Raw genomic sequence first — 27,971 nt, forward strand, 5'->3', positions numbered from 1 at the left:
CCCCGGAACATAAATAGGTGCACTCTGACCAACCAGAGGACAGTTTACTCACATGTGACTTGCATAAACACATTTTGATACACTACACTTGGTAATATTGTAACAATTTAAGTCCCTGTTTTGGAACAAAGCACAGATCTACAGGTTTGAAAACACCCTTAAATAGTGTTTACATTTTATATTTCACTCTAAAATTTATATACATGCATGCGTGTGTGTGTGTTTATGTATGTATGTATGTATGTATTAATTAGTTGCATTAATAATTATGTAATTGGAAGATCCTCCCAAAAATAGTAAGAGGTGTGTGTGTGTGTGTGTGTGTTCTCAGGTATAAGCGGAGCTCTCTGAAGATCTTGGGTACTGTGGGGGAGCCTATTAACCCTGAGGCCTGGCTGTGGTACTATAGTGTAGTTGGGGAGAAGAGATGCCCCATTGTGGACACCTTCTGGCAGACTGAGACAGTAGGTGCCTATTTGTAGTGGTGGTTTCTATGAACTATAGTCATAGTTATCGAATAGAAGTCAATTGAGCATAATCCTAATTACTTTGACTTCCATTAGAGGTTTGTACTGGGCCTGAGATTCCACAGCACACAACAAAAAATTTCCATGAGTAGGCAGTTTTTACTCTCATGTGGGTGGTCAGATATGAAGTTCATTGGACAAAAAAAGTCTATGTAGAGTTACAAGCAAGCATACTAAATGTTGAGTAGTGCTCAATTTACTGAATTCTTTTATTCATCTCCATTTTATTGTTTACACTTCAGATGTACTTTAAACAGTAAACAACATTTCATCAAACTGTTTCTGTATACACAGTCAGACACATCTCCCTGGCATCAGCTTTCACCTGATGCATAACACCTAAAGATACGCAGGATGTGTAATTAGCTTGTGCACTAGCATGTCTTTGCCTGCCATGTTTACCTATCAACCATTCTGTGTTGCCATGTAAATGTGTTAACTGAGGTATAAATTTTCCTTAACAGCTACTTTTAGTAGTTTTTTTTAACACTATATTTCTTACTCAAGTAGATATTTAGATAAGAACTTTATTTTTTATTACATTTACACTTTTATCCAAAGCGACTTACAAATTAGGAAATACAAGCAAAGTGATGTATTAAGCAGAGAACAGTACAAGTAGTGCTGCTATACAAGATCTTTAATTGAGTTCTAGAAGAAGCAAAGTGCGCAGAGTAGTGGTGTAAGAACAGATTCTGCCATCCGGATTGAGGTTGTAAGTTCATTCCACCACTAAGGGACAGATAGTGTGAAGGTTCTGGATAGGGACCTTGAGCCACGCTGAGTAGGCACACTAATTGATCAATCGCAGATTGCAAAAATACTTGAGTATTTTTTCTTAGTAACAGTACGTTTACTTTTTTGATGCTTTGTTTTACCACCTCTGACAGTCACAAGTATAAGTTACTATGAAAATGCAAAATTTTTTATGACATTGCAAAATTAAAGCCTTCATTTTGTTTTTATTAATGGATTAATTTAATTATCTTGGCTATAACAAAGCAGTCAAATTATTTTAAGTTTTAATAAAGTTATTATAAGCTGAGCTTAAGAATTTGCTAGTTTAAGTTCTCTTTCTGGTCTCCATTACACTAAAATAATAATGCTACAAATACTGTACTATTTTTTGTTCAAGAAAGCAATATATTACAAAACAAAAAAATTATATACTGTTCCCTCTACTAATATTGGCACCCTTGGTAAATACGAGCAAAGAAGGCTGTGAAAATTATCTGTTTAACCTTCTGAGCTTTTGTTTAAATTCACAAAAATTCTCTGCTCTCATGGATATCAAACAATTGCAAACAAAACACAGGTTTATATATCTAAAAAAATCTTTGTTAAATCTAGGTGTGCAACAATTATTGGCACTTTTTTAGTCAATACTTTGTGCCACCTCCCTTTGCTAAGATAACAGCGCTGAGTCTCCAGCTGTAATGCCTGATGAGGTTGGAGAATATAAGGCAAGGGATCTGAGACCATTCCTCCATACAGATTCTCTCCAGATCCTTCAAATTTCGAGGTCCACACTGTTGGACTCTCCTCTTCAGTTCACCCCACGGGTTTGAACTGTCAGGGAACTGGTATGGCCATGGCAGGACCTTGATTTTGTGGTCAGTAAACCATTTTTGTGTTGATCTTGATGTATGTTTTGGATAATTGTCCTACTGGAAGATCCAACCACGGCTCATTTTAAGCTTTTTGCAGTGGCAATCAGGTTTTCATTTACTATCTGTTGATATTTCATAGTCCATGATGCCATGTATTCTAACAATGTCCAGGTCTTCTAGCAGGAAAACAGCCCCAAAACATTAAAGAGCCACCATCATATTTAATCGTGGGCATGAAGTACTTTTCCATATGGCTACCTCTCTGTGTGCCAAAACCACCTCTGGTGTGTATTGCCAAAAAGCTCTATTTTGGTTTCATCTGACCATAAAACCCGATCCCATTTGAAGTTCCAGTAGTGTCTGGCAAACTGAAGACACTTCCGATTGTTTTTGGATGAGAGTAGAGGCTTTTTTTATTGAAACCCTTTTTGTTTCAAGGATTGTATTTTTGGAGACTTTTTGACCACAAGATGCAACTTCTGCAATTCTCCAGCTGTGATCCATGGAGATTTTTTGGCCACTCGATCCATCTTCTTCCCATTGAGACAATATAGAGACGCGTCCAATTCCAGGTTGATTCATAACATTTCCAGTTGACTGGGACTTCTTAATTATTGCCCTGATGGTGGAAATGGGCATTTTCAATGCTTGTGCCATTTTCTAATAGCCACCTCCCATTTTGTGAAGCTCAACAACCTTCTGTCGCACATCACGGCTATGTTCCTTGGTCTAACTCATTGTTTTGAATGACTAAGGGAATTTCGTGTATGTGTTACCTCATATTCATATAGCCCTGTGAAACAGGAATTCATGGTTGAACAATTTTCTGTTCCTAGTCAACCAGGTGTACTAAAAAAAAGTAAAATATCATTGGCAATATACTTCAAATATATTTTACTCATATGAATTTATAGGGGTGCCAATAATTTTTGCACACCTATATTAAACAAATAATTTTTTTGGATAAACCTGTATTGTTTGCAGTTGTTTGTCCATGAGAGTAGAGTATTTTTGTGAATATTTTGAACAAAAGATCAAAAGGTTAAACAATAAAGAAAATTTTTCACAGCCTTCTTTGCTCATATTTATCAAGGTTGCCAATGTTAGTGGAGGGCACTGTACATTGTAAAAAATACAGTAATTGTTGAGTATTTATTTTTCATTAAAAAGTCAGAATTTTAAGATAAAACAAAGAACTATCCCCGTGAAAATTTTAGAGCGGCAAGAGCAGTTAACTCTTTTTTTTTTTTTTTTTTTTTTTTGTGTAGCATAGACATTTGGAGATCAAAAGATAAATATGAGAAAAGAGTTTAGAATTTCAGCTTTCTTTTCCTGTTATTTATATGTAGATGTTAAACAACATAGAACATAGCACATTTTGTACCGGACCACCCAATTTGCAGGTGAGCAAAAATATTGGACCGTGACTGACTGGTGTTTCTTGGTACCCAGGTGTGTCCAGTTAGATTGATTGTTTAAACAATGAATAGCTCTGAACATCCGCTCTTGGTTTTAGCCTTCAGTTTCATCTGGGAAGACTGCATTTTTTTGTTTTAATGGATCAGGCAACATGAAGATCTGAGAGCTGTACATGGGAGAAAAGCAAGCCATTTTGAAGCTGAGGCAGTGGTGGCTTGGCGGTTAAGTCTCTGGGTTACTGATCAGAAGGTGCCAAGCTGCCTTTGTTGGGCCCTTGAGCAAGGCCTTTAACCCTCTCTGCTCCAGGGGTGCCATATCATGCCTGACCCTGTGCTCTGACCTCAGCTTCCTGACATGCGAAGAAAAGAATTTCACTGTGCTGTAATGTATGTGACCAATAAAGACTCATTAGCTTTACTCATTAAAAGAGGGACAATCAATCAGAGGCATTGCACAAACATTGGGCATACCCAGTACGACAATTTCAAATATCTTGAAAAAGAAAGAAACCAGTTACTAAACAACAGACACTGAATGGGTCGGCCAAGGAAAACAACAGCAGCCTATGTCAGAGAGCCAAAAACAATAGTCAGTGACATCACCAACAACCTCCACAGGGGGAGCCCTCCACATGCAGGCATGCCAGATTGGAATTTGCATTGAAATACAGAGATGAGCCACAAAAATTCTGGAACCAAGATTAATCTCTACCAAAGTGGTGGAAATGCCAAAGTGTTGAGAAAGAAAGGATCTGCTCATGATCTAAAACTTATAATTTCATCTGTGAAACATGGTGGAGGTACTGTCGTGGCTTGGTCTTGCAGGGCTGCTTCTGGAACAGGCTCACTAATCTTTATTGATGATGTAAGTCATGATAGTAGCAGCAGAATGAATTCAGAAGTTTACAGGAACATTTTGTCTGCCAATTTTCAGAGAAATCCTTCTAAATTTATTGGGAAGAACTTTATCATGCAGCAAGACAATGATCCAAAACACACTGCCAACTGAAAGGCAAACAACAACTGAAGGAGGCTGCAGTAAAAGCCTGGAAAACATCACAAAAGAAGAAACAAGCAATTTGGTGATCAATGAGTCGTAGGCTTGATGCAGTTTTTTCAAGTAAGGGATATAAAATCAAATATTACATGTTATTTACTTTAATTTATTTAAAGTCTGATCTTTTCCTCTACTTTTGTTCACCTAAAAATTGGGTGGACTGATCAAAAGGTTCGGTGTTTTATGCTGTTTAACACATCTAGATTTAAATACCAGGAAATTAAATCTGAAATCTTAAACTCTTCTCAAATCTATTTTTTGATCTGAAGCCCAAATGGCTTTGGTGTATAGTACAATCAAACGAATTGGCCTTGCCGTTCCAATAGTTTCAGAGAGGACTGTATATTTATATAGCGCTTATGTAGCATTTTTCTAGAAAAAAGACCCAAACATTAACAGTTGTCTGTACAAGTAGGTTTTGAGATACCATATAATAGTGACAAAATTATTAAGTGAAGGAAACGGTCAACTAGTCTAATCTGTAAATATAGATATGACAGCTCTACATTCTTTAAAATTTGGATTATGTAGGTGTAGACCAATTTGTACCACTATCCAGTTTATACTAGAATTAGATTCTTTATTTTTGATATTTCTTATGAAACCATAAAATAAATGCAGTGGAAATATTTCACTAGCTTTCATCTTTGACCCAAATCTAGACTTGCCACGATATCATAATTTGCACACCGGTATGATATCCCTACAGACTGGTATTACCAGCATTGGTGCTGGTTGGATGCAAGGGGTAATTTTCGCTGCACATTATCCTACACAATAACGCAAGGCAGTTTGATTTCAAACTTTGATTTTTAACAAAATATGAAAATTAAACTGAAAAAAGTGTAATCGAATTAAATTGTTCACCAAACTGCTAACAACATGACAAACAGTAAACATAAGCTTTGTACAAACAAACATGCCAAAAAACAAATATATATGTACACAGTAGTGCTCCTACAAATTCTTCCCCAGGAAAAACTAGCATGTCCACCATTTCAGGCTTGAGCAGTAATCCCTTGGGGGTCACCACATTCCCCGCCAAGCTGAACACTCTTTCTTCAATACACGGTGCTGGTTGCGCAAATGCACAAATTTTTTTTCCCAAGTTTGCCAGCAGCATGAAATTTGGTGTCATCCACTGCTGTGTCAATCTGCCAGATTGTGTAGATCGATGAAGGTTGAAAGCTACATAATTCCTTGAGTTTTGTCACTCCTGTACATAAGATGCTGTTAGAGTGGCTGCATCGGAAAATGACAACGAAGTGTCTCTCTCTAGCATCTGGAACAGGAGAAGAAGCGATGAGACTGTGACATAATCCTCTCCTGACATAATTTCAGTGAATTCACTGACCGGCTTTAATGCTGCGCTAATAGACTGGGGAACATCTGTGTTTTGCCAAGTTAGAGCAACTTTCTCTCTTTGGTCATCAGCAAGGACATGACTTTTAAGCGTTTTTCCATAACCCTCTCCACCATCATGTACTTCGCACCCCAGCGAGTTGCACAGTCCTGTTAATATTAATAAATGAAATTAGGCTACTAAATATTTTTGCAAGCAAATCTGTTCTTGCTATAACCACATATATATATATATATATATATATATATATATATATATATATATATATATATATATATATATATATATATATATATATATATATATATATATATATATTAGTCTAGCTGTTGTGTGCCTTGCATTGCCCACGATGGTGTAACAAATGTTTAGTACCTGTTCCGTTCTCTGTCTCTCATCATGGGGTGGAAGATTTAAATTGTGACCGAAGCAGTTCAGCCATGGCCAGTCCAATTTCCGTATGGCAGCTACTATATTGGCACCATTATCTGTGGTAATTCCAGACAGGATAGTTACATCCAGATTCCAGTCATTCAGTGCATCTTCGAGTTCATCAGCCAAGTTGTCTGCTGTGTGCCTTTATGTGAGAAAGCTTGTTTGAAGGCATTTGGGCTCAAGTTTCCATTCTTTCGTTAAAATATGGCAAGTGATGGACATGTACAGCACCATATTCACACTCGACCAAATGTCTGTTGTGAGCGATAAGTGTCATGCTGTGGAAATCAAATCTTGGACTTCTTGGACAAACATCCGTCACTTCATTGTATTTGGAAGGGATGGCTGACCTGTATGTTCACCCAGGTGGCTTATAATGAGGGTGTAGAGAGTGTAGCAACATTTTGAAAGATGGCATTTCAACAATGTTAATGGGCAACATCTCTTTGGCAACAAACTTTGTAGCTGCATCTGTGCATTCTCTCCATCGTGGGCTGTCAGTTGGGTATTGTTGTCCAGGCAAAGGCACCACTTATTGTTTGTGTTTTATCACCTTTCGGTTTAGCTGTTTCGGCAGTGTGATGAACGTGAACGTGTGCAAATAAAGTTGATGGTTCTCCTCTAGCCAAAACTTTTTCCGTGCAATTTCTGCAGATGGCTTCATTGTGGTTATTAGGTCCTCTGTGTTCATTGGGTATAAAGCTAAAGTATTGCCACATAGATGTCACTACTCTTTTAGGAACCATGCATTCTGTCATTTCAATAATGGTCGCTTTTGTCTTCTAAAGGCAGATAGAGTTCGCTGAGTTCTGTTTAATATTTTACACACATTTGTGCTGATCCTCTGACCTCGCACAGTTGTTCCTGTCCGTTAAATATAATGTCTTCTGTCGGTCCGTGTGCTATGCTCCCTTTGTAGTTTTGATGCGTCTGTAAATAATTTATCATAATTGAAATCATTTGATTTGAGTTAAATTGATCAAACTCTTCATTAGGCCACTATACGTTAATTAAGGCTGTTTTATTCATTAGGATATTGATATAGGAACTGTCGTTTAAAATTCATAACTGATATGACCATATACCATGGCAAGCTTACTCAATCATCAAGGAGCACATTTTGACATGAGCCATGTTTTATCATAAAACTGGTGTTTATGAAGTCAGAGATTAATAAATGTAATTTCAGTCCCATACCGTTATAAAAGAGTAAAATAATGATTAAGGGTCATGTTGTGTTTTTAAGTGTGTGCTCAGGCATTGGATTCATTACAAGCTGATGTTCAGGCTGCTATAGCCCATTAAGACTATCATATTTGGCAGGATCATCATGTTTGCAGATGTGTTGTACTTTAAATACAAAGGTTAGTATGGGTGACTGTAGAGTGTACGACATAACAGAGAGGATAGTTATTAAGACAAGCCAGTAGACAAGACAAGGACATGATATTTATCAGGGTAGAGGATTGGCCGGGGGAGAGGGGTGGGGGGAGTAAATGGGAGGGTGTGCAAAGAGTAGTACTTGGAATGCTGATTAAATGAATTAATATGTAAAACACCAACTTTCGTTTCTGTGAGTGTGTGTGTGTTTGTGAGACAAACCCACCCATCTCAAAAGAGCAGAGCCAAGAAAAGCAAAAGATCAGACACCAACTAGGAAAGATAAAATCAAGTGACCAAAGACCAGTGATGCAATTGCATGGCAAAGACTGGATATTGGCCTGAGCAGAATATTGGAAAGATCACTGCGAGGGGGGGTGTGGAGGCTAGGCTCAACCTGTTTGGAGAAATTAGCTACCGGGAATGTGAAGTCAGGTTCAGCGTTATTACCATCAAGAAAACCACTGCGCCAAGACAAAAAGGGAGGCAAGAGAGAGATCAAGCAAGAGATGCATTAGTGATGACAACTCTGAAGGAACTGGAGGAAGGCAACATCGGGCAAGAAAGAATGTCTCAAATCACTGTGGAAGGACATCTAGCAGAGGCTTGCCAGCCTGCGGAGGTCTGAGCACATCCGAAAGCACAGTAAGGAGACGGAACAAACCAACTTCTACAAGAATCCCTTCAAGCATGATTGGCAGCTGTTGGAGGAAGTTAGAAACAACCAGGGAGGAGCTGGAAGAATACATCAGAAGACAGTACAGTGACCCAGCAAGGTATTCAACTATTAGGTTCACCAGGGTACGTGCCTCGTCCAGCCTTAACCGTGTCCCAGTTTCACATCTTCACATCCAAGCTCAGTAAAGTCAGAGAGGTCGTAAGAAAGGCCAGATCAACAGTAGCTCCAGGCCCCAATGGGATACCCTGCAGGCTATATAATGATGAGTCGTTTTTAGTCACATACATTACAGCAGAGTGAAATTATTTTCTTCGCATAACCCAGCATGTTAGGAGGTTGGGGTCAGAGCGCAGGGTGAGCCATGATACGGTGCCCCTGGAGCAGAGAGGGTTAAGGCCCAACAGTGGCAGCTTGGCAGTGCTGAGGCTTGAATCCTCGATCTTCCGATCACTAACCCAGAGCCTTAGCCACCAAGCCACCACTTCCCCATATAAGAACTGCCCTGCAGTGTTCAGGAGCATCACCTTCAGGAGCATCAGATCTTCTGTTTTGGCATGGAGAATAACCAGCTACCTCACAGAGAATGGCTATGTTGACACCAGCTGCCAGAAGGCGGGGGTCCCAGGCTCCCCAGGGTGTGTGTAGCACTTATCTGTGATTTGGGAGCAGATCCTATTGGCCAAGTGCGAAAGGAAAGATCTGCACATCGTTTGGCTTGACCTTGCGGACGCGTATGGATCATTGCCGCTTCACCTAATCTACTACACTACTGAGTTCTTCCACATGCCTTCCACATGATAAAGTCCTGAGCAGATTGGCCGAGGTGCTTTACCAGCATAGACAGGTCACCAGCAGAGGTCATCTTCCACCAGTGTGAGCACATCCAATTTGTCAGAGAAGGAGGGGGCAACACATTCGCCACGCCAAGAGTTCCATCAAGGAAACCTTTCACTCAGGACTGGAGAATGAGTGTCGATCTTGGCAGGAAGCTCCAGTTCCCTGGGGAGATCACCAACAAAAGTCTCCATCCTAATATAGTGACGTGGTCCAGTGGTGCCAAGACCATGCTCCTCATCGAGCTAACTGTCCCATGGGAGGAAGGAGTAGAAGCTGCTTTAGAGAGGAAGAGGCTGAAGTTCTCCGATCTCTTGTTGGAACGTCAACTGTTTGCTCCTGAGCGATATGTGAGTAAATGGTGCAAACCAGCGGAAGGCCCTGAAAGACCTGGCTGTAGAGGCCAAGAAAAGCAGCTTTTGGCTCTGAGGAGAAAGAAGTGTTGGGGTAGTAACACCTAACCCCAAGGTCTACTTGCAGGGGGCGGCACAGAGATGTCCCTGCCACTCCTCTGCCGCCAGGAGACGTTCCGAAGTTAAAGGAGCGAAATGTTGTTGAGCGGTGGTACCCAGCTGACGACCCTGCAGGTGACCTAAGCCATATGGAAGCAGTGACACTGAGCATTCATTAATGGTGCTAGTGGGGCTTGTTACAGCCTTAGTCACTGGCAAGGTCTGTCTGGCTCTGATTGTGTTAGACAAGCATGCTTGAGTGGTATTAGGTGCAACAGGAGGAAAGCATATGGAACCAGTGGCACTGAGCATGCTTTAACGGTGCCAGTGGGGCTTGCACTACAGCCTTAGTCACTGGGGAGGCCTGTATGGTTGCGTTAGGCATGGTGGCAAGGAAGAGCGGTAATCGTATGTGTACCAGAGGAGATGTGACAGGCAGCAATGCCGTTGCAGGCCAACATGTTTTTCAGTATGGTTCAGTACGTGGTCTATTCTGGATTATGGCCTGCTTTTGGTTTAATTTAAACCCTGTCTGGGACACTACCTATTACAGCCTTGTACTAAATTTAATTCAGTATTAACTCTGTGTTTGTTTACACCCTTTTTGTGCTTTTCAGGGAGGACATGTATTAACACCTCTTCCAGCTGCCACTCCTATGAAACCAGGATCTGCAGTGAGTAATTCTAGTTTATGATCTTCAGTCATATTCATCTAAAACTGGTACTGAGGCTTTGAATGTGATGTTTTAGGAATGTCCAGATTGCTGTGTTGAGTATTTTATTAATTTATTTTTACTTTTTTTTACTTTTTTTATTGGCTTTACAGTTCATGATTTTGGCCAAGATTTGTGTTTCATTGTGTCTGTAGACTTTTCCATTTTTTGGAGTCGTTCCTGCCATACTGAATGAGTCAGGAGAGGAACTTGAGGGACCAAATGACGGTTACCTGGTAAGAGACTTCTGTTTCCACTTATAAGATTTTGAATAATGTTTTATAGATGATCTCTCAGCTGCTGTTGCTGCTAAATGTAAAGATCAGTAACTTGGCTTATTCAGTAGATCAGTAGCTTATTTTGATAGAAATGTTCACTCTGTCAGTAACAGTAGACAGCTACCATGAATTATATTTCTACTCAATTTATTTACTTGCTCAAAATTTTTGTACAAAAATTGTTCTTTGTTAGATCATATTATTTTCTGTCATACCAAAACTCTTTCACTGAGTCCCCTCTGAAAATATTGGAAGGGCAAGGCCATTTTTTTGTTTTTGCTATACAGTCATTTGTCATACAGACATTTTGATTTGAGATTTTTAAAAAAAAAAAAAAAAAAAAGATGAATATGGGACGATGGATCAGAATTTCAGTTTTAATTTTCTGATATTTACATCTAGATATGTTAACAGCTTAGAAAAAGACACCTTTGGTGGCAGACCACCCAATTTATAAGTGAGCAAAATTATTGGAATAGATAGTCTTAAGGTAGTTAACACTTAATTTGTTTGCATATCCTTTGGTAGCAATAAATTCATCAAGCTGGAAACCCACTGACATCACTAAATTGTTGTATTGTTGTTTCCAGGCTTGTACTGCTGTGTTTTGGGGCAGGGGGTTCTCCCTTCAGTCTCCTTCAGGAGCTGAATTGCATGCTCAATTGGTTTAAGGTCTGGTGATTGACTTGGACAGTCTAAAACCACTTTTCCCCTGATGAAGTCCTTTGTTGTGGCAGCAGTGTGTTTTCAGTCATTGTCTTGCTGCATGATTAGTTTGGATGCAATCTGTAAATTGGTAGAAGATGTTTCTGTAAACTTCTGAGTTCATTCTGCTGCTTCCATCATAAGTTACGTCATCAATAAATATTAATGATCCTGTTCCAGAAGCCGCCATGCAAGCCCATGCCATGACACTATATCTACCATGCTTGACCGATAAGCTTGTATGTTTTGGATCATAAGCAGATCTTTTTTTTTCCTCCACAATTTGGCCTTTCCATCACTTTGGTAGAGGTAGAGCTCTCACAATGTTTGTCATCTACCGCTGTTGTTTTCCTTGGCCAACCTTTTTTGATGTCTGATTGTTAGTAGACCAGTGGTTTCTTTCTTTTTCAGGACATTCCAAATTGTTGTATTGGCTATGCCCAATGCTTGTGCAATGGCTCTGATTGATTTTCCCTCTTTTCTTGGCTACAGAATAACTTGATTTTATACCAGCTTTGTGATCTTCATGTTGGTTTATCCTTTTTAAGTGCAGTCCTCCCAGGTGAAACCCAGGGCTGCAACAAAGATATTCAGAGCTAATAACTGTTTAAACAATCTAGCAGGGCACACTTGAGCAACAAGAAACATCTGTCACATGTATCAGTGTTTTAAATCACTTGAAAAATAGGTGGGTTAAAAAAAAAAGGTGTCATGTTCGAAGTTGTTTAACCCCTCTATATGTAAATAACAGGAAATTAAATTTGACATTCTGATCTATCATTTCATATTTATTTTGAAAAACCAGATGTCTTCAGTGTATAACAAAAACAGTAAATTTGCCATTACTTTCACAGGGGACTGAAGATTTAAAGAAGATAAAAAATAAAATTGTACCAGCCATGGCTGATGCAATTTTATACGGTCATATACTAAGTAAATTTTTTATAGATTTGGTAAAACAGGTTTATAATCTTAATCATTGTCACTTACTCAAATTCAAATAAACAGCCAAAACAATAATATAAATATAACTTATGTACTTATTATGTTACTTAAAACAAGTACTGTGGAATTGATTATATACAGATAAGAATTATCTGTGGTCAGTATGCTCGGGGGCGGGGGACAAAGCTTTGGCAAGTGCACATAGAATGTTTATTTATTTTATTTTTTATATATATTTATATATATATTTATATATATTTAATATTTATTTATTATATTTAATATTTATTTATTATATTTTTATATTATATTTTTTATTTTTTATATTATTATTTATTTTATTTTTATTCAAGTAAAATTAAAAAAACACCCATGCATGGAGAACATGGAGTCTGGGTTTAAATAAATGATTAGAAAATTAGGTACAGTGGATATAAAAAGTTTACACTGCCCTGTTAAAATTATAGGTTTTTGTGATAAAAAAATGAAACCATTTCTATCGTTATAGTGACATTATTATCATACAGGTATTTAAACAGCCCTGGCCTGGGATTATGAGGACTGTGTACAGGAACCACCAGAGATTTGAGACTACCTACTTTAAGAAGTTTCCTGGCTACTATGTAACTGGAGATGGTAATGTGAACACTGGCACTTGTCCAGAACTAACTGGATGGTTTATTCATTAGTGTGGGTGTCCAACAATTCACTGATTTGACTATGAATATTAGCTTTTCTTGTGGTTGCGATTGCGATCTACATGCCATGCTGAGTGTGGACTACCTGGAGGGATTTATGTCATTACTTATCACTTACTTTGGCCCATCACTTCCAATAATAAGTGTATAGGAATTAGCTGATATAACATTAGACCTACCCCTGTTTCTGTGAAGAGCTTTTGAACTTTCAGGTGTAGTTCCTAAACACTATGTGTTTAATCAATTACATATGATTGAGAATGCAGCAGCACACCTTGTTTTCAACCAGCTCAAAAGAACCCATGTCACACCCCTTTTCATCTCCCTCCACTGGCTTCCTGTAGCTGGCCACATCAAATTCAAGGCCTTGATGCTCACGTGCAAGACCTTGTCTTCCCTACCTCAGCACACTTCTTGAGGTTTATGTTCCGCGATTGGTTAATGACCGAAGCCTGGTAGTGCCTAGTCAGTGAGGCATGAGGTCCCTTTCCAGAAACTTCAAACTGACTGTCCCTCAGTGGTGGAATGAACTTCCAAACTCAATCCAGACACCAGAACAGAATCTGTCACTATCTATAAAAAAAAATGGCAAAAGACCCACCTCTTCCATGAACACTCAACTAACCCCTAAATCCCCCCCTCCCACCATTTTAATAAAAAAAACATTCTGCACTTACACTGGCTCTGCTCACTTTGCTTATCTAGAACTCAATTAAAAATCTTGTATGTTAGCACTACTTCTATTGTTCTCTGCTTGATATATCACTTGTTTTGCTTGTATTTCCTTATTTGTAAGTTGCTTTGGATAAAAGTGTTTGCTAAATGAATAAATGCAAATGTAATCGAACACCTGATCACATGAGCATTTGATGAACTCATTAGACATTCCAGAATTTTCATGTCCATCTTTTATGTGTTCAGGTTGTCGCAGGGATAAGGATGGGTATTACTGGATCACGGGCAGGATTGATGACATGCTGAATGTTTCCGGTAATAGACAATAAGGAACACATTTCCTTTGCTGCTCTTAATGTTTAGTTTTCTAGTGTATGATAATAGCTTAAGAATCTTTTAACATTTTTCTCAGGTCATTTGCTGAGCACTGCAGAGGTGGAATCTGCTCTGGTGGAGCATGAAGCAGTAGCTGAGGCAGCTGTGGTAGGAACACCACACCCTGTTAAAGGAGAAAGCCTATATTGCTTTGTCACACTCAATGATGGCCTCAATTATACTGCCACCCTGGAGGCTGAGCTCAAGAAGCAAGGTGTGTGTTTGTGTTGGTTTGTGTGGTCTCAGTGTAGGTCTGTATTTCAAAAGAATTTTAATGTTAAAAGACTGGTTTAAATTCCTAGATTAGGCACAGGCCAGGGGCTTAATTACAGTCCTGGTAACCCCCTGGTCTACCCTTAACATAATTGGCATCAGCACTGCAAGGCAGATGGTCCCTTGGACTGAAATTAAGAACCCTTGGTCATAGATTATAGAATGACTACAGGTAAAACACCAGCAGTGAACAGTCAACTCATGAATTATTGGAAGAAAAAAAAATTTAAAGAAAGAAAAATAGCAACAGTGAAACAAAAGTAAAACTCCCTGAGGTGAAAAGAGGAAGAAACCTTGAGAGGATCCAGACTCAAAAAGGAACCCATTCTCATCTGGGTGACAAAACTGTATACTATAAAGTTAATGAGCTTTGGGAATGAGTATCATTACAGTTTTAACTTTAAGTCTTATTGTATCAAACTGAAATTATCAACTGTTCAATGATTGAGATTTGAGTATAAACTTTTCTTAGCAGTTGGATAGCACTTTAGGCTATCCACAGTCATCTTTAGGGTGTCTGTGTGGTACCATCCACAATAAATCAATGGTGATCTGTAGGCCATCCATGCAGGATACCACCTCAGCAACAGGGAGTGATTGTCAGGTGAACGAGGCTCCAAGCAGAAGTGGGGCATCAGGATGGATCAGGCTGGTCCAAAGGGCAGAAGGAGTCAGGATCACTGGTATCTCAGGAGTAACAAAGATTAGAAGTCGACCGATTGATCAGTTTTGCTGATTAATTGGCACGAATAACCAATTGCTGGATCGGTTATCTGCAAAAATTCACACAGATTTTTCCTGGTTGCATCTGTTGCAATAACGGCTGAGTTAATAGTTAATATATTACTATTTATATTTTTATTTCATTTACAAAAGTACAGTACATTTTCATGGTACAGTCAGTACTGTTTATTACTGTTTTAAGCAATATTTTTGCCCAACTTCGTTATCAGTATCAGTAAAATCCACTATCGATCAAACTGTAACAGAGATACCTCCAGATCTGCACCTTCACCTAAGGAAAAAAGCTATTAACAAAAGGCTTGACCAAACAAATAGGTTTTCAGCCTGTTTTTAGAGATTTCTCTACCTGTCTGGTAGAGAAATCCCTGCCTGCTGCTGTAGCGTTCATTGTTCAAGGTGCACCCTTTGATTGAAGCAGGCATGGTGGATCGTAAAAGACCAAAAGTTCGCTCGGGTATTGTGGCATCAGAACATTCAGTGCTCTATAAGTCAGCAGTAGTATTTTATTAGCAATCCAAAATTTTATTGGGACCCAATGAAGTGTGGATTAGATAGGGGTGATGTGGCATATTTTCTGGCTCTAGTAAGGATTCTTGCTGCTGCATTCTGGACTAACTGAAGCTTGTTTATGTACTAACTGGAACATAAAGATAGCAAGACATTACAATATTCCAACCTAGAGGGCACAAAAGGTATAACTAGTTTTTCTGCATCATGTAGCGATTTTGATCATGGCAGTATTTCTGAGATGAAAGATAGCTTCAAATGAGAGACTGGAGTCAGTAATCACACCAATGTCTTGTACTGCTGCACAGAGCTTAATTTGACCTATATGTATGTGTGTGTGTGTATGTATGTGTGTGTGTATGTATGTGTGTGTATATGTATGTGTGTGTATATGTGTGTATATATATATATATATATATATATATATATATATATATATATATATATATATATATATATATATATATATATATATATGAGAGAGGGAGATATTAGGGCTGCACGATTATGGCCAAAATGATAATCCCGATTATTTTGATCAATATTGAGATCTCGATTATTTATCACGATTATTATTTGATTTTAATGACAATATATTTTTATTACACTTTCACATTTATTAAGTTTTCTCATGACACAATATAACACAAGTAGGCATGAGAAAACTTGAGCTGGTCAATTATGACAGAATTTAGGAACACAGTGTGAGCCATGACAAATTAATTTACCTTTTGATAAACTAAATTTAATATTTTCAGTTAATTTTACAGACTGTATGCAAAAAACAACCGTTAACTTGTTCCACCTTGTGAACAAATACAATAAACCTCAATGTTCAGTCTTATAAGACCTGAGTCAACTCCAACCACATTCTCTAGGCTATCAAGAATAATATTATTATCTATGGTGTCAAAAGGTACACTTTGGTCAAGCAATACAAGTAAGGAGATACAACTCTATTCAGAGGCCAGTAGTAGGTCATTTACCACTTTACCCAGTGCTGTCTTTGTACAATGATGAGGCCTAAATCCTGACTGATATACAGTGCGTCCGGGAAGTATTCACAGCACTTCACTTTTCCCACATTTTGTTATGTTACAGCCTTATTCCAAAATGGATTAAATTCATTATGTTCCTCAAAATTCTACAAACAATATCCCATAATGACAACATGAAAGAAGTTTGTTTGAAATCTTTACAAATTAATTAAAAATAAAAAACAAAAAAAAGCACATTAACATAAGTATTCACAGCCTTTGCTCAATACTTTGTTGAAGCACCTTTGGCACCAATTACAGCCTCAAGTCTTTTTGAGTATGATGCTACAAGCTTGGCACACCTATTTTTGGGCAGTTTCTCCCATTCTTCTTTGCAGGACCTCTCAAGCTCCATCAGATTGGATGGGGAGTGTCGGTGCACAGCCATTTTCAGATCTCTCCAGAGATGTTCAATCGGGTTCAAGTCTGGGCTCTGGCTGGGCCACTCAAGGACATTCACAGAGTTGTCCTGTAGCCACTCCTTTGTTATCTTGGCTGTGTGCATAGGGTTGTTGCCCTGTTGGAAGATAAGCGTTCACCCCAGTCTGAGGTCCAGAGCGCTCTGGAGCAGGTTTTCATCAAGGATGTCTCTGTACATTGCTGCATTCATCTTTTCCTTGATCCTGACTAGTCTCCCAGTTCCTGCCACTGAAAAACATCCCCACAGCATGATGCTGCCACCACCATGCTTCACTGTAGTGATGGTATTGGCCAGGTGATGAGTGGTGCCTGGTTTCCTCCAGACATTATGCTTGCCATTCAGGCCAAAGAGTTCAATCTTTGGTCTGAGAGTACTTCAGGTGCCTTTTGGCAAACTCTAGGCAGGCTGTCATGTGCCTTTCACTGAGGAGTGGCTTCCATCTGGCCACTCTACCATACAGGCCTGATTGGTGGATGCTGCAGAGATGGGTGTTCTTCTGGAAGGTTCTCCTCTCTCCACAGAGACACGCTGGAGCTCTGCCAGAGTGACCATCGGGTTTTTGGTCACCTCCCTGACTAAGGCCCTTGTCCCCCGATCACTCAGTTTGGCCGGGCAGCCAGCTCTAGGAAGAGTCCTGCTGGTTCCATACTTCTTCTATTTATGGATGATGGAGGCCACTGTGCTCATTGGGACCTTCAATGCTGCAGAAATGTTTCTGCACCCTTCCCCAGATCTGTGCCTCGATACAATCCTATCTCGGAGGTCTACAGACAATTCCTTGGACTTCATGGTTTGGTTTGTGCTCTGACATGCATTGTTAACTGTGGGACCTTATATAGACAGGTGTGTGCCTTTCCAAATCATGTCCAATCAACTGAATTTACCACAGGTGGACTCCAGTCAAGTTGTAGAAACATCTCAAGGATGATCAGTGGAAACAGGATGCACCTGAGCTCAATTTTGAGGAAGCTTCCACTGGCTTCCTGTAGCTGCCTGCATCAAGTTCAAGGCCTTGATGCTCACCTACAAGACCTTGTCAGGAACAGCACGCTCCTACCTCACCTCTCTCCTGAAGGCCTACGTTCCCTCTCGCAATCTGCAATCGATTAGTGACCGACGTTTAGTAGTTCCCTCTCAGCGTGGCGCAAGGTCCCTTTCCAGAACCTTCACGCTAACTGTTCCTCAGTGGTGGAATGCACTTCCAATCTCAATCCGGACCGCAGAATCTCTCACCGTCTTCAAAAAACAGCTAAAGACCCACCTCTTCCGTGAACACCTAACCAACTCATGATAAAAAAAAATAAAAATAAATAAATAAATACAATTTTAAAACCCACAATATTTGCACTTACACCTCTACTCTGTGCACTTTGCTTCCTCTGGAACTCAATTAATGGATCTTGTATGGTAGCACTACTTGTATTGTTCTCTGCTTGATATATCGCTTTGCTTGCATTTTTCTCATTTGTAAGTCGCTTTGGATAAAAGCTTCTGCTAAGTGAATAAATGTAAATGTAATTTTGAGTGCCATGGCAAAGGCTGTGAATACTTATGTAAATGTGCTTTTTTTTTTTTTTTTTTTTTTTTTTTTTTTTTTTCAATAAATTTGCAAAGATTTCAAACAAACTTCTTTCATGTTGTCATTATGGGGTATTGTTTGTAGAATTTTGAGGAAAATAATGAATTTAATCCATTTTGGAATAAGGCTGTAACATAACAAAATGTGGGAAAAGTGAAGCGCTGTGAATACTTTCCGGATGCACTGTATTTCATGAATGTTATGCAAGTATGAGCATAAATGCTGTGCTACAACTTTTTCTAGGAACATGGAGATAAAGGGGAAGTTTGACTTAGGTCTGTAGTTAGACAGCTGACACAGGTTCAGATAGGTTTTTTTGAAATTTTATTTATTTATACACTTTTTTTTTTTTTTTTTTTTTTTTTTTAATAAGGGTTTTGATAACTGCTAGTTTACAAGGATTTAGGTACATAGCCAGTGCTAAGGGAAGAATTTGTTAAAATGATCATTTTAAAAATTTGATGAACAGAAAATAGTAATAGTAACCTTTTTTAAACAAATGAAGCATTTATTAATTTTCTGGTGGTTTCAATTTTAATGATCTTACATTGGGGTAAAACCACTAGTTTTTAATCACAAATAAGAACTTGTAAACATTGAATTTGACCAATTTCAGCAATGTTGACAGTGTTGATTAGGTGCTAGTGATGTGAATTTTAGCATGCATAACTAGGATGACTTCTGTGTAAACTCAAGAGACTGTTGTGTTTGAAAATCCCAGGAGACCAGCAGTTTCTGAAATGTTCAAACCAGCCCATCTGGCACCAACACCACTGCCAACTTAGTCACACATTCATTTAAAATTTTTCCATAAAGATGCTAGCCCTGTTAGCAAATGAAATTTGTTGTGCATATAGTATCAACATAATAGATTACACATGCAAAAAATCGCATCCATAGCTGCTTGTCAACATTGGATTTTATGCTTCTCAAAAATGTAAATTTTGTAAATGTTAACAGTGTTAGCTGCACGTGGCATAATATAAGCTACAAGAAGGAAAATTGAGGTATATATTGTAGGGAATTTTCTAGTAAAAAGGATGTCTGTCTTCAGTTTTAATTCTTATAACTAAGAGTATTTGCATTAGTTGGTGTCCATAAAGGCATCAATGCCATCAGAGCCTATAAATCTCCAGCAAGTTTAAAGTGTGTATCTACAATACTGACCTGTCTGTGATCATCTGAAAAGTGCATTAGATCAACACTTCTCATGCGGATATTCCATTTTCAGCCAATTTGAAAGGCCCATATTGCAGAGAATAAAACATATATAATGTTGACATTATCTAGTGTCTCTGTGAATTACCTCAGCTCTGACCAGAGCACAGCTTTCTTGGATCACTGAAATAAAAGGCAACAAATAGTGAAGAAAAATTCTTGAAGAAAACTCCTCCATTATAAAGCTAGTTATACAATATTTTGTGAAGTATCAATATCTGATCAGCAGTACTTGGGAATTCTCAGTTTCAAATACCAAGCTTAGCCTAGGTTTAGGGAGTCATTTGGTTTGGGTTTAGGTTTGAAGTAATTTGAAGACCAACATTTTGGAATTTGGTTGAATTGACATGATATGACCTTATTTAATGTTCTGAAAAAACAGTGAGAGAGAAGATTGGTGCCATAGCTACGCCTGACTACATACAGAATGCGCCTGGGCTGCCCAAAACCAGATCAGGTACCAGAAAAACCCTTAAGCTGCATGTGTGTCTGCATGTGTGTGTGTGCGTGTGTCTCAATTTTATATAGTGTTCTGTTTATTTACTAACACTTACTGAGTTTTTCATAATGTCCACAGGTAAAATCATGAGGCGTGTGCTACGGAAGATCGCATCTAACCAGCAGGATTTAGGAGATGTGTCCACGCTAGCGGACACTTCAGTTATTGAGCAGCTTTTTGAGAACCGCTGTTGTACTGCTGTGTGAACGTTAGGAGACACTATTAAAACCTTTTCACTTCAGGGTACATGGGTAAAATTAAATGTATAGTAATCTTAGCAGAAGGCGACCAGAGAAAAATATACTGCTGTTTCACAATCTCTAGGAATTGAAAAGACCTATTTGTGTATTTGTTTAGTATTATTTAGTTTAGTAACCTATATTTACCTCTGTAGATTTTTTTTTTTTCTTTTTAAGTAAAATTTGTTCATACATCTCAGATTGTATTTTTCAGGTAATTCATGCACATACAGGAATTGAGTACTTTTTATTTAATTTACTCAATCATAGGTAGTATTTATATGACCGAAATAATTTTTATGTGCCAAGGTTGTAAATCACGTGTTTGATCCCAAAAAGACTGAATTTCTTTTTGTACCTTGTGATTTTACATATAACTGATGGCATTTTTAAACAGAGCCAACAGTCTATTTTTATTGCAAGACTAATGTAGCAAATATTAATCTCAGAGGTCTAAGTTCAGCTGTTGGTAGGATTTTAACATGTCCCAAGAAACATCTGTACACACATTGTAATCTCTACTTTAGGTTATGATAATTAGGTACTAAATTCCTATACATGTTGCATGAAAACTGTATAAAAATTTCAGTGATCTATATATGTTCTACCATGAGCTTGTAATAAGGACATGGTTCTCCTTAAACTGAACTAAGAAAAGGACAAAAATATTTAATACCAAAATGCTGTGATCTAGTAAATAATCTACTGGATCATTCAGTAGTGATTTGTTTTTGGAATTCTGTACTATACAGACTATCCAGCCGTTCCATAATTATCTTTTGGTACATGAGGAAGGTGCTGTGATATCAATGGAACAACTTGGATAAGACGCCAATTTGTAAATTAGCCAGAATGTTTAATACACACCAAGTCTAGACAGTGAGGTTATGATGTGACTTGGATACACTGTCAGACACCCTGATCTATAGGTATTTTCAGGGTTCACCCGAAAGTATTACATTTTCAAATAAAAGCCCATTTTGAATGTTTATCAAGTGTTTTGCTACATTTCATATTTCTTCATTGAGATCGGGATTGGTTATTGTGACTAGTTTTAAGGATATTATTCCAGAGAGTCCCCATTAATGGTCTCATTTGGTTCTGTCTCTTACCAGAATAAAACTCTTTAATGTTCTTTTATCTTGTAATTGTCTATATTTCCCTTTTGTTGTTCTCAGTGATATATTTTAATCAACATATTTTGACAGTTAATCAAATTGTGTTTAAAATATGTACTGGTGTGAGTGAAATAAAATACCAGTTGAATAACTATTTTTGTCTATTTCCCTCTTTCAGTCTTGTTCTGTTCATATTTCTCTACTTACATTTACTTGTGTATACAGTTGAAATCAAAATTATTCAACCTCCATTGCAAATCAGTTTTATTGTCAAAATTTACAGACTGTTTGCAATGAACAAATCAAACAAAAGCAATTGAAATAGTTCAACATCATGAACGCTTCAAGTGGTTTCCCCAAATTCAACCGAAAATGCAACTTATAATGGCTTCTCCAGTCTCAAAATTATTCAATAGAATCCCTCACAACAGCACAAATATGCAATACAGGTGTTGTCTCAAGCATACTTGATGCAATTAATCAAGGACTTCATAAGGTGCACCAGGTGTGCTTGGGCTGGAACGTATGAAATACCTGAACTGGCTAAGGGTTTGTTGAGTGTACACTACTTGGACGGGGCAGAAAAAGGAAACCATCAATGGTTGCAACCAGATTTCTGAGAAGGCTGGTTGTGGAAAACCATTGAGTGACTGCAAAAGACCCGCAGCAAGACTTGGTGGCAACAGGCACAAGAGGTTTCAGTGAGCACAGTAAAGTACATATTAAACGCAGAAGGTTTCCATGTCAGAATTCTGTCATACACCACTACTGACCCAAAAGCACAAGAAAAGTCGGCTCAAAATCATATAAATAATGATATATAATAATATAAGTTTTGGGATTCTGTTCTGTGAAGCAGTGAAACAAAACTGGAACATTTTTGGCTCGATTTGTCAGCGGTATGAATGTAAGAAGAAGAATCAAGAAAGAACACTGTCCACAGTCAAGCGTGGTGGTGGCTCAGTGATGCTCTGGGGCTGCTTTGCATCCTCTGGCACTGGAAAACTGGATTCACTGAAGTATCAGGAAATCCTAGGAGAAAACGTCATGCCGTCTGTGAAGAAGCTGAAGCTTGGGCATCATTGGACTTTCCAACAGGACAATTATCCCAAGCATACCTCAGATTCCACCAAGGCTTGGTTGCAGAAGTCCTGCAAGATTCTACAGGGCCATCACAGTCACCTGACTTGAACCTCATAGAAAATCTCTGGTGGGATTTGAAGAAGGCGGTTGCAGCACACAAACCCTAGAATATTACAGAACTGGAGGCCATTGCTCATGAGAAATGGGGTAAGATTCCTCAGGAACGCTGCCAGAAGCTTGTGTCTGGCTATGCATCTCGTTTGCAGCAGGTCATAACAGCAAAAAGCTGCTCTACTAAGTGCTAAAGACGCTTGCCATGTAGGGGTTGAATAATTTTGAAACCGGAGAAGTCATTATAAGTTGCATTTTCAGTTGTATTTGGGGAAACCACTTGAAGTGTTCATTGTGTTGAACTATTTCCATTGCTTTTGTTTGATTTGTGCATTGCAAACAGCTGATAGTCTGTAAATTTTGACAATAAACCTGATTTGCAATGGGGATTGAATAATTTTGATTGCAACTGTACATTTGTAGCTAAATTACTCTGTGTCCACCTTCAAATTTGTTACAAACAAATGGCAATTTGAATTCCTTCTCAGTCATTCTAATAATCAGGGATGTCCTAGACAAGTCCCTAGAACAAATTTTTGTAGCTCTTCATTCACACTTTGTTTCCTTATGTATGGAGCTCATGTACTCGCTCACATACTCCTGTCCAGTGCAACACTAGCCATGTCTGTCCCTACCAGGTCACACTTAAGTGATGGTTGGGGGTGGTGCGTGCCCACTATCCACCAGATATACTTGCAAAGCAAGGAAACCTCACCCATACACTCCCACAACTGAGGACCCCAACCCACTGTGCACCACACTCAGAAATTTATGGCATTTGGCAGTCACCCTTATCCAAAGCAACTAACATTTCATTTCCTTTATACATCTGAGCAGTTTAGTGTTAAGAGCCTTGCTGGGGTTTCGAACTCATGACCTTCCAATCAGTAGTCTTAACCACTGAGCTACCACTGTTGTCCTTTAACACAAAAAACAAGTGGCACTCTGACTCCGCAAATTGGAGTTCCCAATTGCTAGGCCTAGGTTGTGTGGATACACTGGACCAGCGACAAGGGATACAGAGTACCTCACAGCAGGCGTTGTGAGTGGTTCGGGGTTAGGTAGGCCAAGCCGCCAGGAACCCATCTAGGAAAGAAACAACCAACCCAGCACTCCCAAACTAGAGACAACACAAAAAATTGAAAGAAAAATAGTAACGGAAGATATTGAAGCAAATAAAGTCCTTAAGGAAGCAAAGAGATTATACTTATTTTTAACACTTATCAACACAGACTTGCATACACTTATTTTTTCCTACCTTTTGCCAATACACTTCCCCAACAAGGTGAAAAGTGGTATCCGCAGGATTTTGCCTACCATTTCAGCCCTCTTCTGATACAAAACAGAGCAGTATCCACAGGACTTGGCGTGCTTCCCTATCTCTTTTTATCTGTATATTTTACTGCTATCCATCAAGACCCACTTAATAGCGCAAACATATATTTTGCATGCAATTTTTTTTTTTGAGGTCAAAACTAATTTTCTCAATCTGGTTAATTTAATTTGGAGAAGCCTTTAAGAGTGTTTTTACTGCCGCTGGCAGGCCCTCAACAAACTACACAACTAGTAATTATAAGCAAAACTGCTTGCCTCAATTTTGGGTGGCCAGCGTACAGTTTGCCTGAGCCAATCCGCTACGGCTCCCTGACTCTCCTAGCTCCTGCCCAGTCACATCAGGGTCACCAAATTTATGGGGAAGAATCTTCTTCAAAAAACAATTTGAGTCTTGGGGTCTTAATGCCAAAAAATAGACTTTATTATAAAAGCAACAAAGTCTGAGCTAGTCTGCAGATCACCTGACATAAGCGAATTTGATACAGGTTTTTATACCATTCTGAAACACTGATCTCGTATGACAGAGCTTTTCCCTTTTTTTTATTTGAACACACTTTGGCCCCATGCCACTATTATTTCCAACTCCTAGTTACCTTCCTGATGTTCTTAAAATGTTGGCGTGGTGCCAGCTCTCTCTCTCTCTTTTTTTTAATGCATTCCAAAAAGGTTACATATATGTCCAGCACAGACAGGTACCAGTTTACTGATTAATATTTGCTTATACTCTTAAACATAAACTTTAAATGATTTCTGTTGTTTTCACTGTATTACTGTATTTTCATCTTTTTTTAACTGTAAATAAGTGTGCAGCATGTTGCTGTTAATTTTGTTGTTTTTTTCAGTATTATTGCTGTATTTTCTACTCTGGTGTTCTGTAAATTATTTCACAATAACTTCATGTAATTTATTTTCTTCCAATAAGAGCAGGAATAAATAATTACAGTGATCTTACTGTTTATTTGAACATGTAATATTGGCACATACAAACTTCTTACACAGAAGACATTTTGCATATTCCTGGTTATATTTTTGTTGATTCACCCTTGAGATATTACAATAATAATAATGAGGTAATTCATGATGGCATATAGCTAACAACGAGTGATATTTGTTTAGGACTGTCATTGTGTATTTGCGGTTACCAGATTTTGATATCAATAACTTGCCCTTCTCCCACCTTAAAATTACTTTTTACACAGAAACTTTATAGTAACCTATTATTCAGTGATGTGATCACATTCAGTAATCACATTAGAATAAATGTATATTATTATTCACTGCAATAACCAGTAACATCTCTGAAAATAACAGATAGGTAAATAGCACGATAAGACACCTGGAAACAGAACCACACGGTCTGCCAACGCAAGACGTTTTGTCACTCACTGCAGCCTCGGGGGACCAGGCCAGCATCACGGTCTGTAATCTAAATCCATTGGACAAGGAAGGTAAGCGCAAAAGTCATATTTGCAATCTTAAAGTTTAGTATTTATTAGGATTCCTCTGTCAGGAGGAAACCTATTGTTATTGTTAGTATGCTCATTATTATTCAATTTATCTCCCTAAAGTGCGAAATAACTCAAGATCTGAATGGTAAAAAGTTTTGAAATTTAGCACATTTATGATACTACAGTCCACATGTAACAACCACACCAAAAAAATGGCCCACATAAGCCCATAGGTGGCACTATAGGCTACACCCAAATCTATGTGATTTTCCCTCCACCCCATAAGTCCAAAATTTTAGAAAACAATGCCTAATCTTCCCAAAACTTCATGTTTGATAAGAATCATGGCCTGAAGACATGTACATGCCAATATGCAGTTATAGTCATATCGCCACCTGCTGGCAACATGAACTGACATGTTTTACACTAACTCAGACATAAATTGTTCAGTCTGCACCAAACTTCACTATTTGATACAAATCGTGACCTGAGGACATATACGTCCTATATAATAAATAAATAGATAAAAATGGAATGGCTTTCCCCTGGCAGAGCAGCCCCAACATTCACCCGGGTGCGAGGGCCCGTTTATTGCTATTTGCAGCTTTAATTAGGGCCCAAGCACCGCTGGTGCGAGGCCTTATTTTATCTGCTCCATTTATTAGGGGGTCAAGCATGAATGGCTGAAGCCCTTTTGTAATTGCAAGGATTTTTATTATTAGCAGTTCAAGCCTGAAGTCTGAAACACTATTATAATTTTTATTTATTTATTTATTTATTTATTTATTTATTTATTTATTATTCTGCCCTAAAACTGATCGTGCAGACCAAACCATAAGGCCTAGAGAGCTGAAACTTTGAATAAGGTAGTACTACAGAGTACTACAGTGCCACAACATTTCGGCCTGATCGGCCAGATGGTGGTGCTCTAGTGAGCATGTTTAGAAAAATGGTCTTGACTTTTGAACCGTTTGTCACAGACTCAAGAGTCTTATATCTATGGAATCCTTGGGACCAGACAAATAAAATCTATATCTCCAATTTCATTTTTGGCAATATAAATTTTCAGCCATCGTGGATTTTTTGTAAAATATACTTTTGCGAACTAGTCCTAGATTTTTCGTCCGATTGGAACCAAACCAGTGCCAAACGAATCTCTAGACTATCACTATCAAAAGTTAGCAAAAAAGTTTGAACTTCCAACTTGAGGTAGGTATGGTATGCGAAAACACATGAAGTAGTCGTGGCCACTTTTACATAAATGGCTATAACTCTTGAATGAAATGAGATATCTTCACCAAATTTGGCCTACTTTTGCTTGAGGACAAGCTATACTGACAAAGAAATGTTGGCACAGTTTTGCCACATGCTGGTGCTATAATAACAAAAAAACATGAAATTTGCTGTAACTATGGAACTGTTGATCCGATTCACTTCAAAATAGGCATACAGTGTCTTTGACTCAGTTGGCATCCCTGTCTACGAGCACATTCATGTTCGTTGAAAAACATGGCCACATCGGCCAATCTAATTTCAGTAGCTATTAGACAAGGTTACCAATGGCTGATCGGAACAAAATCTGCCGAGCCTATTTAACTCTTGGTCTAAGATTTTTATGCATAGTTTTAAAGAAATCAGCTTCTAGGTGGCGCCATCATGATTTTTGTCGGTGTTAACAGTTGTATGTAATGCAGTGTTTTGAACAAACATAACTAATAAATCAGATGATAGACCTTCTCATTCTAAACATATTTGCCTCAGGAACCATTGATGTCTGTCCAACCGTTTGGTAAATATTTCAGATAATGATAAAAACCTACTCGTGAACTAGTCATAAGTTTTTTGCTCAAGTGAAATAAAACTATTGCAGGACAATACTGTGGACCTCTTAGATCAAAAGTCATTAAAAAAAAAAGTTAAACTTTCGATTTACCCTTGCAAGGCCAAATCAAATGTTTTGAAGTGGGCGTGGCCACTTTTACATAAATGGCTATAACTCTTGAATGGAATAAGACATTTTCACTAAACTGGGGTACATATGTATGGGCTCAATTTGACGTAAAAAAAAAATACATTACTAAGTGTGACCAGTTGGTGGTGCTATATACAAAACATGAAATTGACACTAAATGTGGAACCATTGATCCAATAGACTTGATAAATAAATCTTGCAAGAATCGCCTTTGTCCGAGGTCCAATCAGCATATACGAGGAC

At 38.3% G+C, this 27,971-nt stretch overlaps 1 protein-coding gene across 4 annotated transcripts in view; it reads left to right on the forward strand.

Annotated features, from left to right (window-relative positions):
* The window catches only part of acss2 (acyl-CoA synthetase short chain family member 2), a 53,252-nt gene extending 31,321 nt beyond the window's left edge, over nt 1–21,931 (forward strand). For 3 of the 4 annotated variants that reach the window (XM_053643065.1, XM_053643066.1, XM_053643064.1), the window contains 8 exons: nt 332–464; nt 10,373–10,429; nt 10,624–10,704; nt 12,924–13,032; nt 14,016–14,084; nt 14,182–14,358; nt 20,306–20,380; nt 20,501–21,931. In XM_053643065.1, coding sequence (XP_053499040.1) covers nt 332–464; nt 10,373–10,429; nt 10,624–10,704; nt 12,924–13,032; nt 14,016–14,084; nt 14,182–14,358; nt 20,306–20,380; nt 20,501–20,628 — 829 coding nt within the window. In that variant the 3' untranslated portion in view covers nt 20,629–21,931. Of the gene's footprint in view, nt 1–331; nt 465–10,372; nt 10,430–10,623; nt 10,705–12,923; nt 13,033–14,015; nt 14,085–14,181; nt 14,359–14,988; nt 15,101–20,305; nt 20,381–20,500 lie in introns of those variants that run through there. The other variant, XR_008387888.1, reaches the window with a different exon arrangement.
* The last annotated feature ends 6,040 nt before the right edge of the window (nt 21,932–27,971 follow it).

Source organism: Ictalurus furcatus, chromosome 15 (assembly GCF_023375685.1).
Source record: "Ictalurus furcatus strain D&B chromosome 15, Billie_1.0, whole genome shotgun sequence".
Classification (NCBI taxonomy): domain Eukaryota; kingdom Metazoa; phylum Chordata; class Actinopteri; order Siluriformes; family Ictaluridae; genus Ictalurus; species Ictalurus furcatus.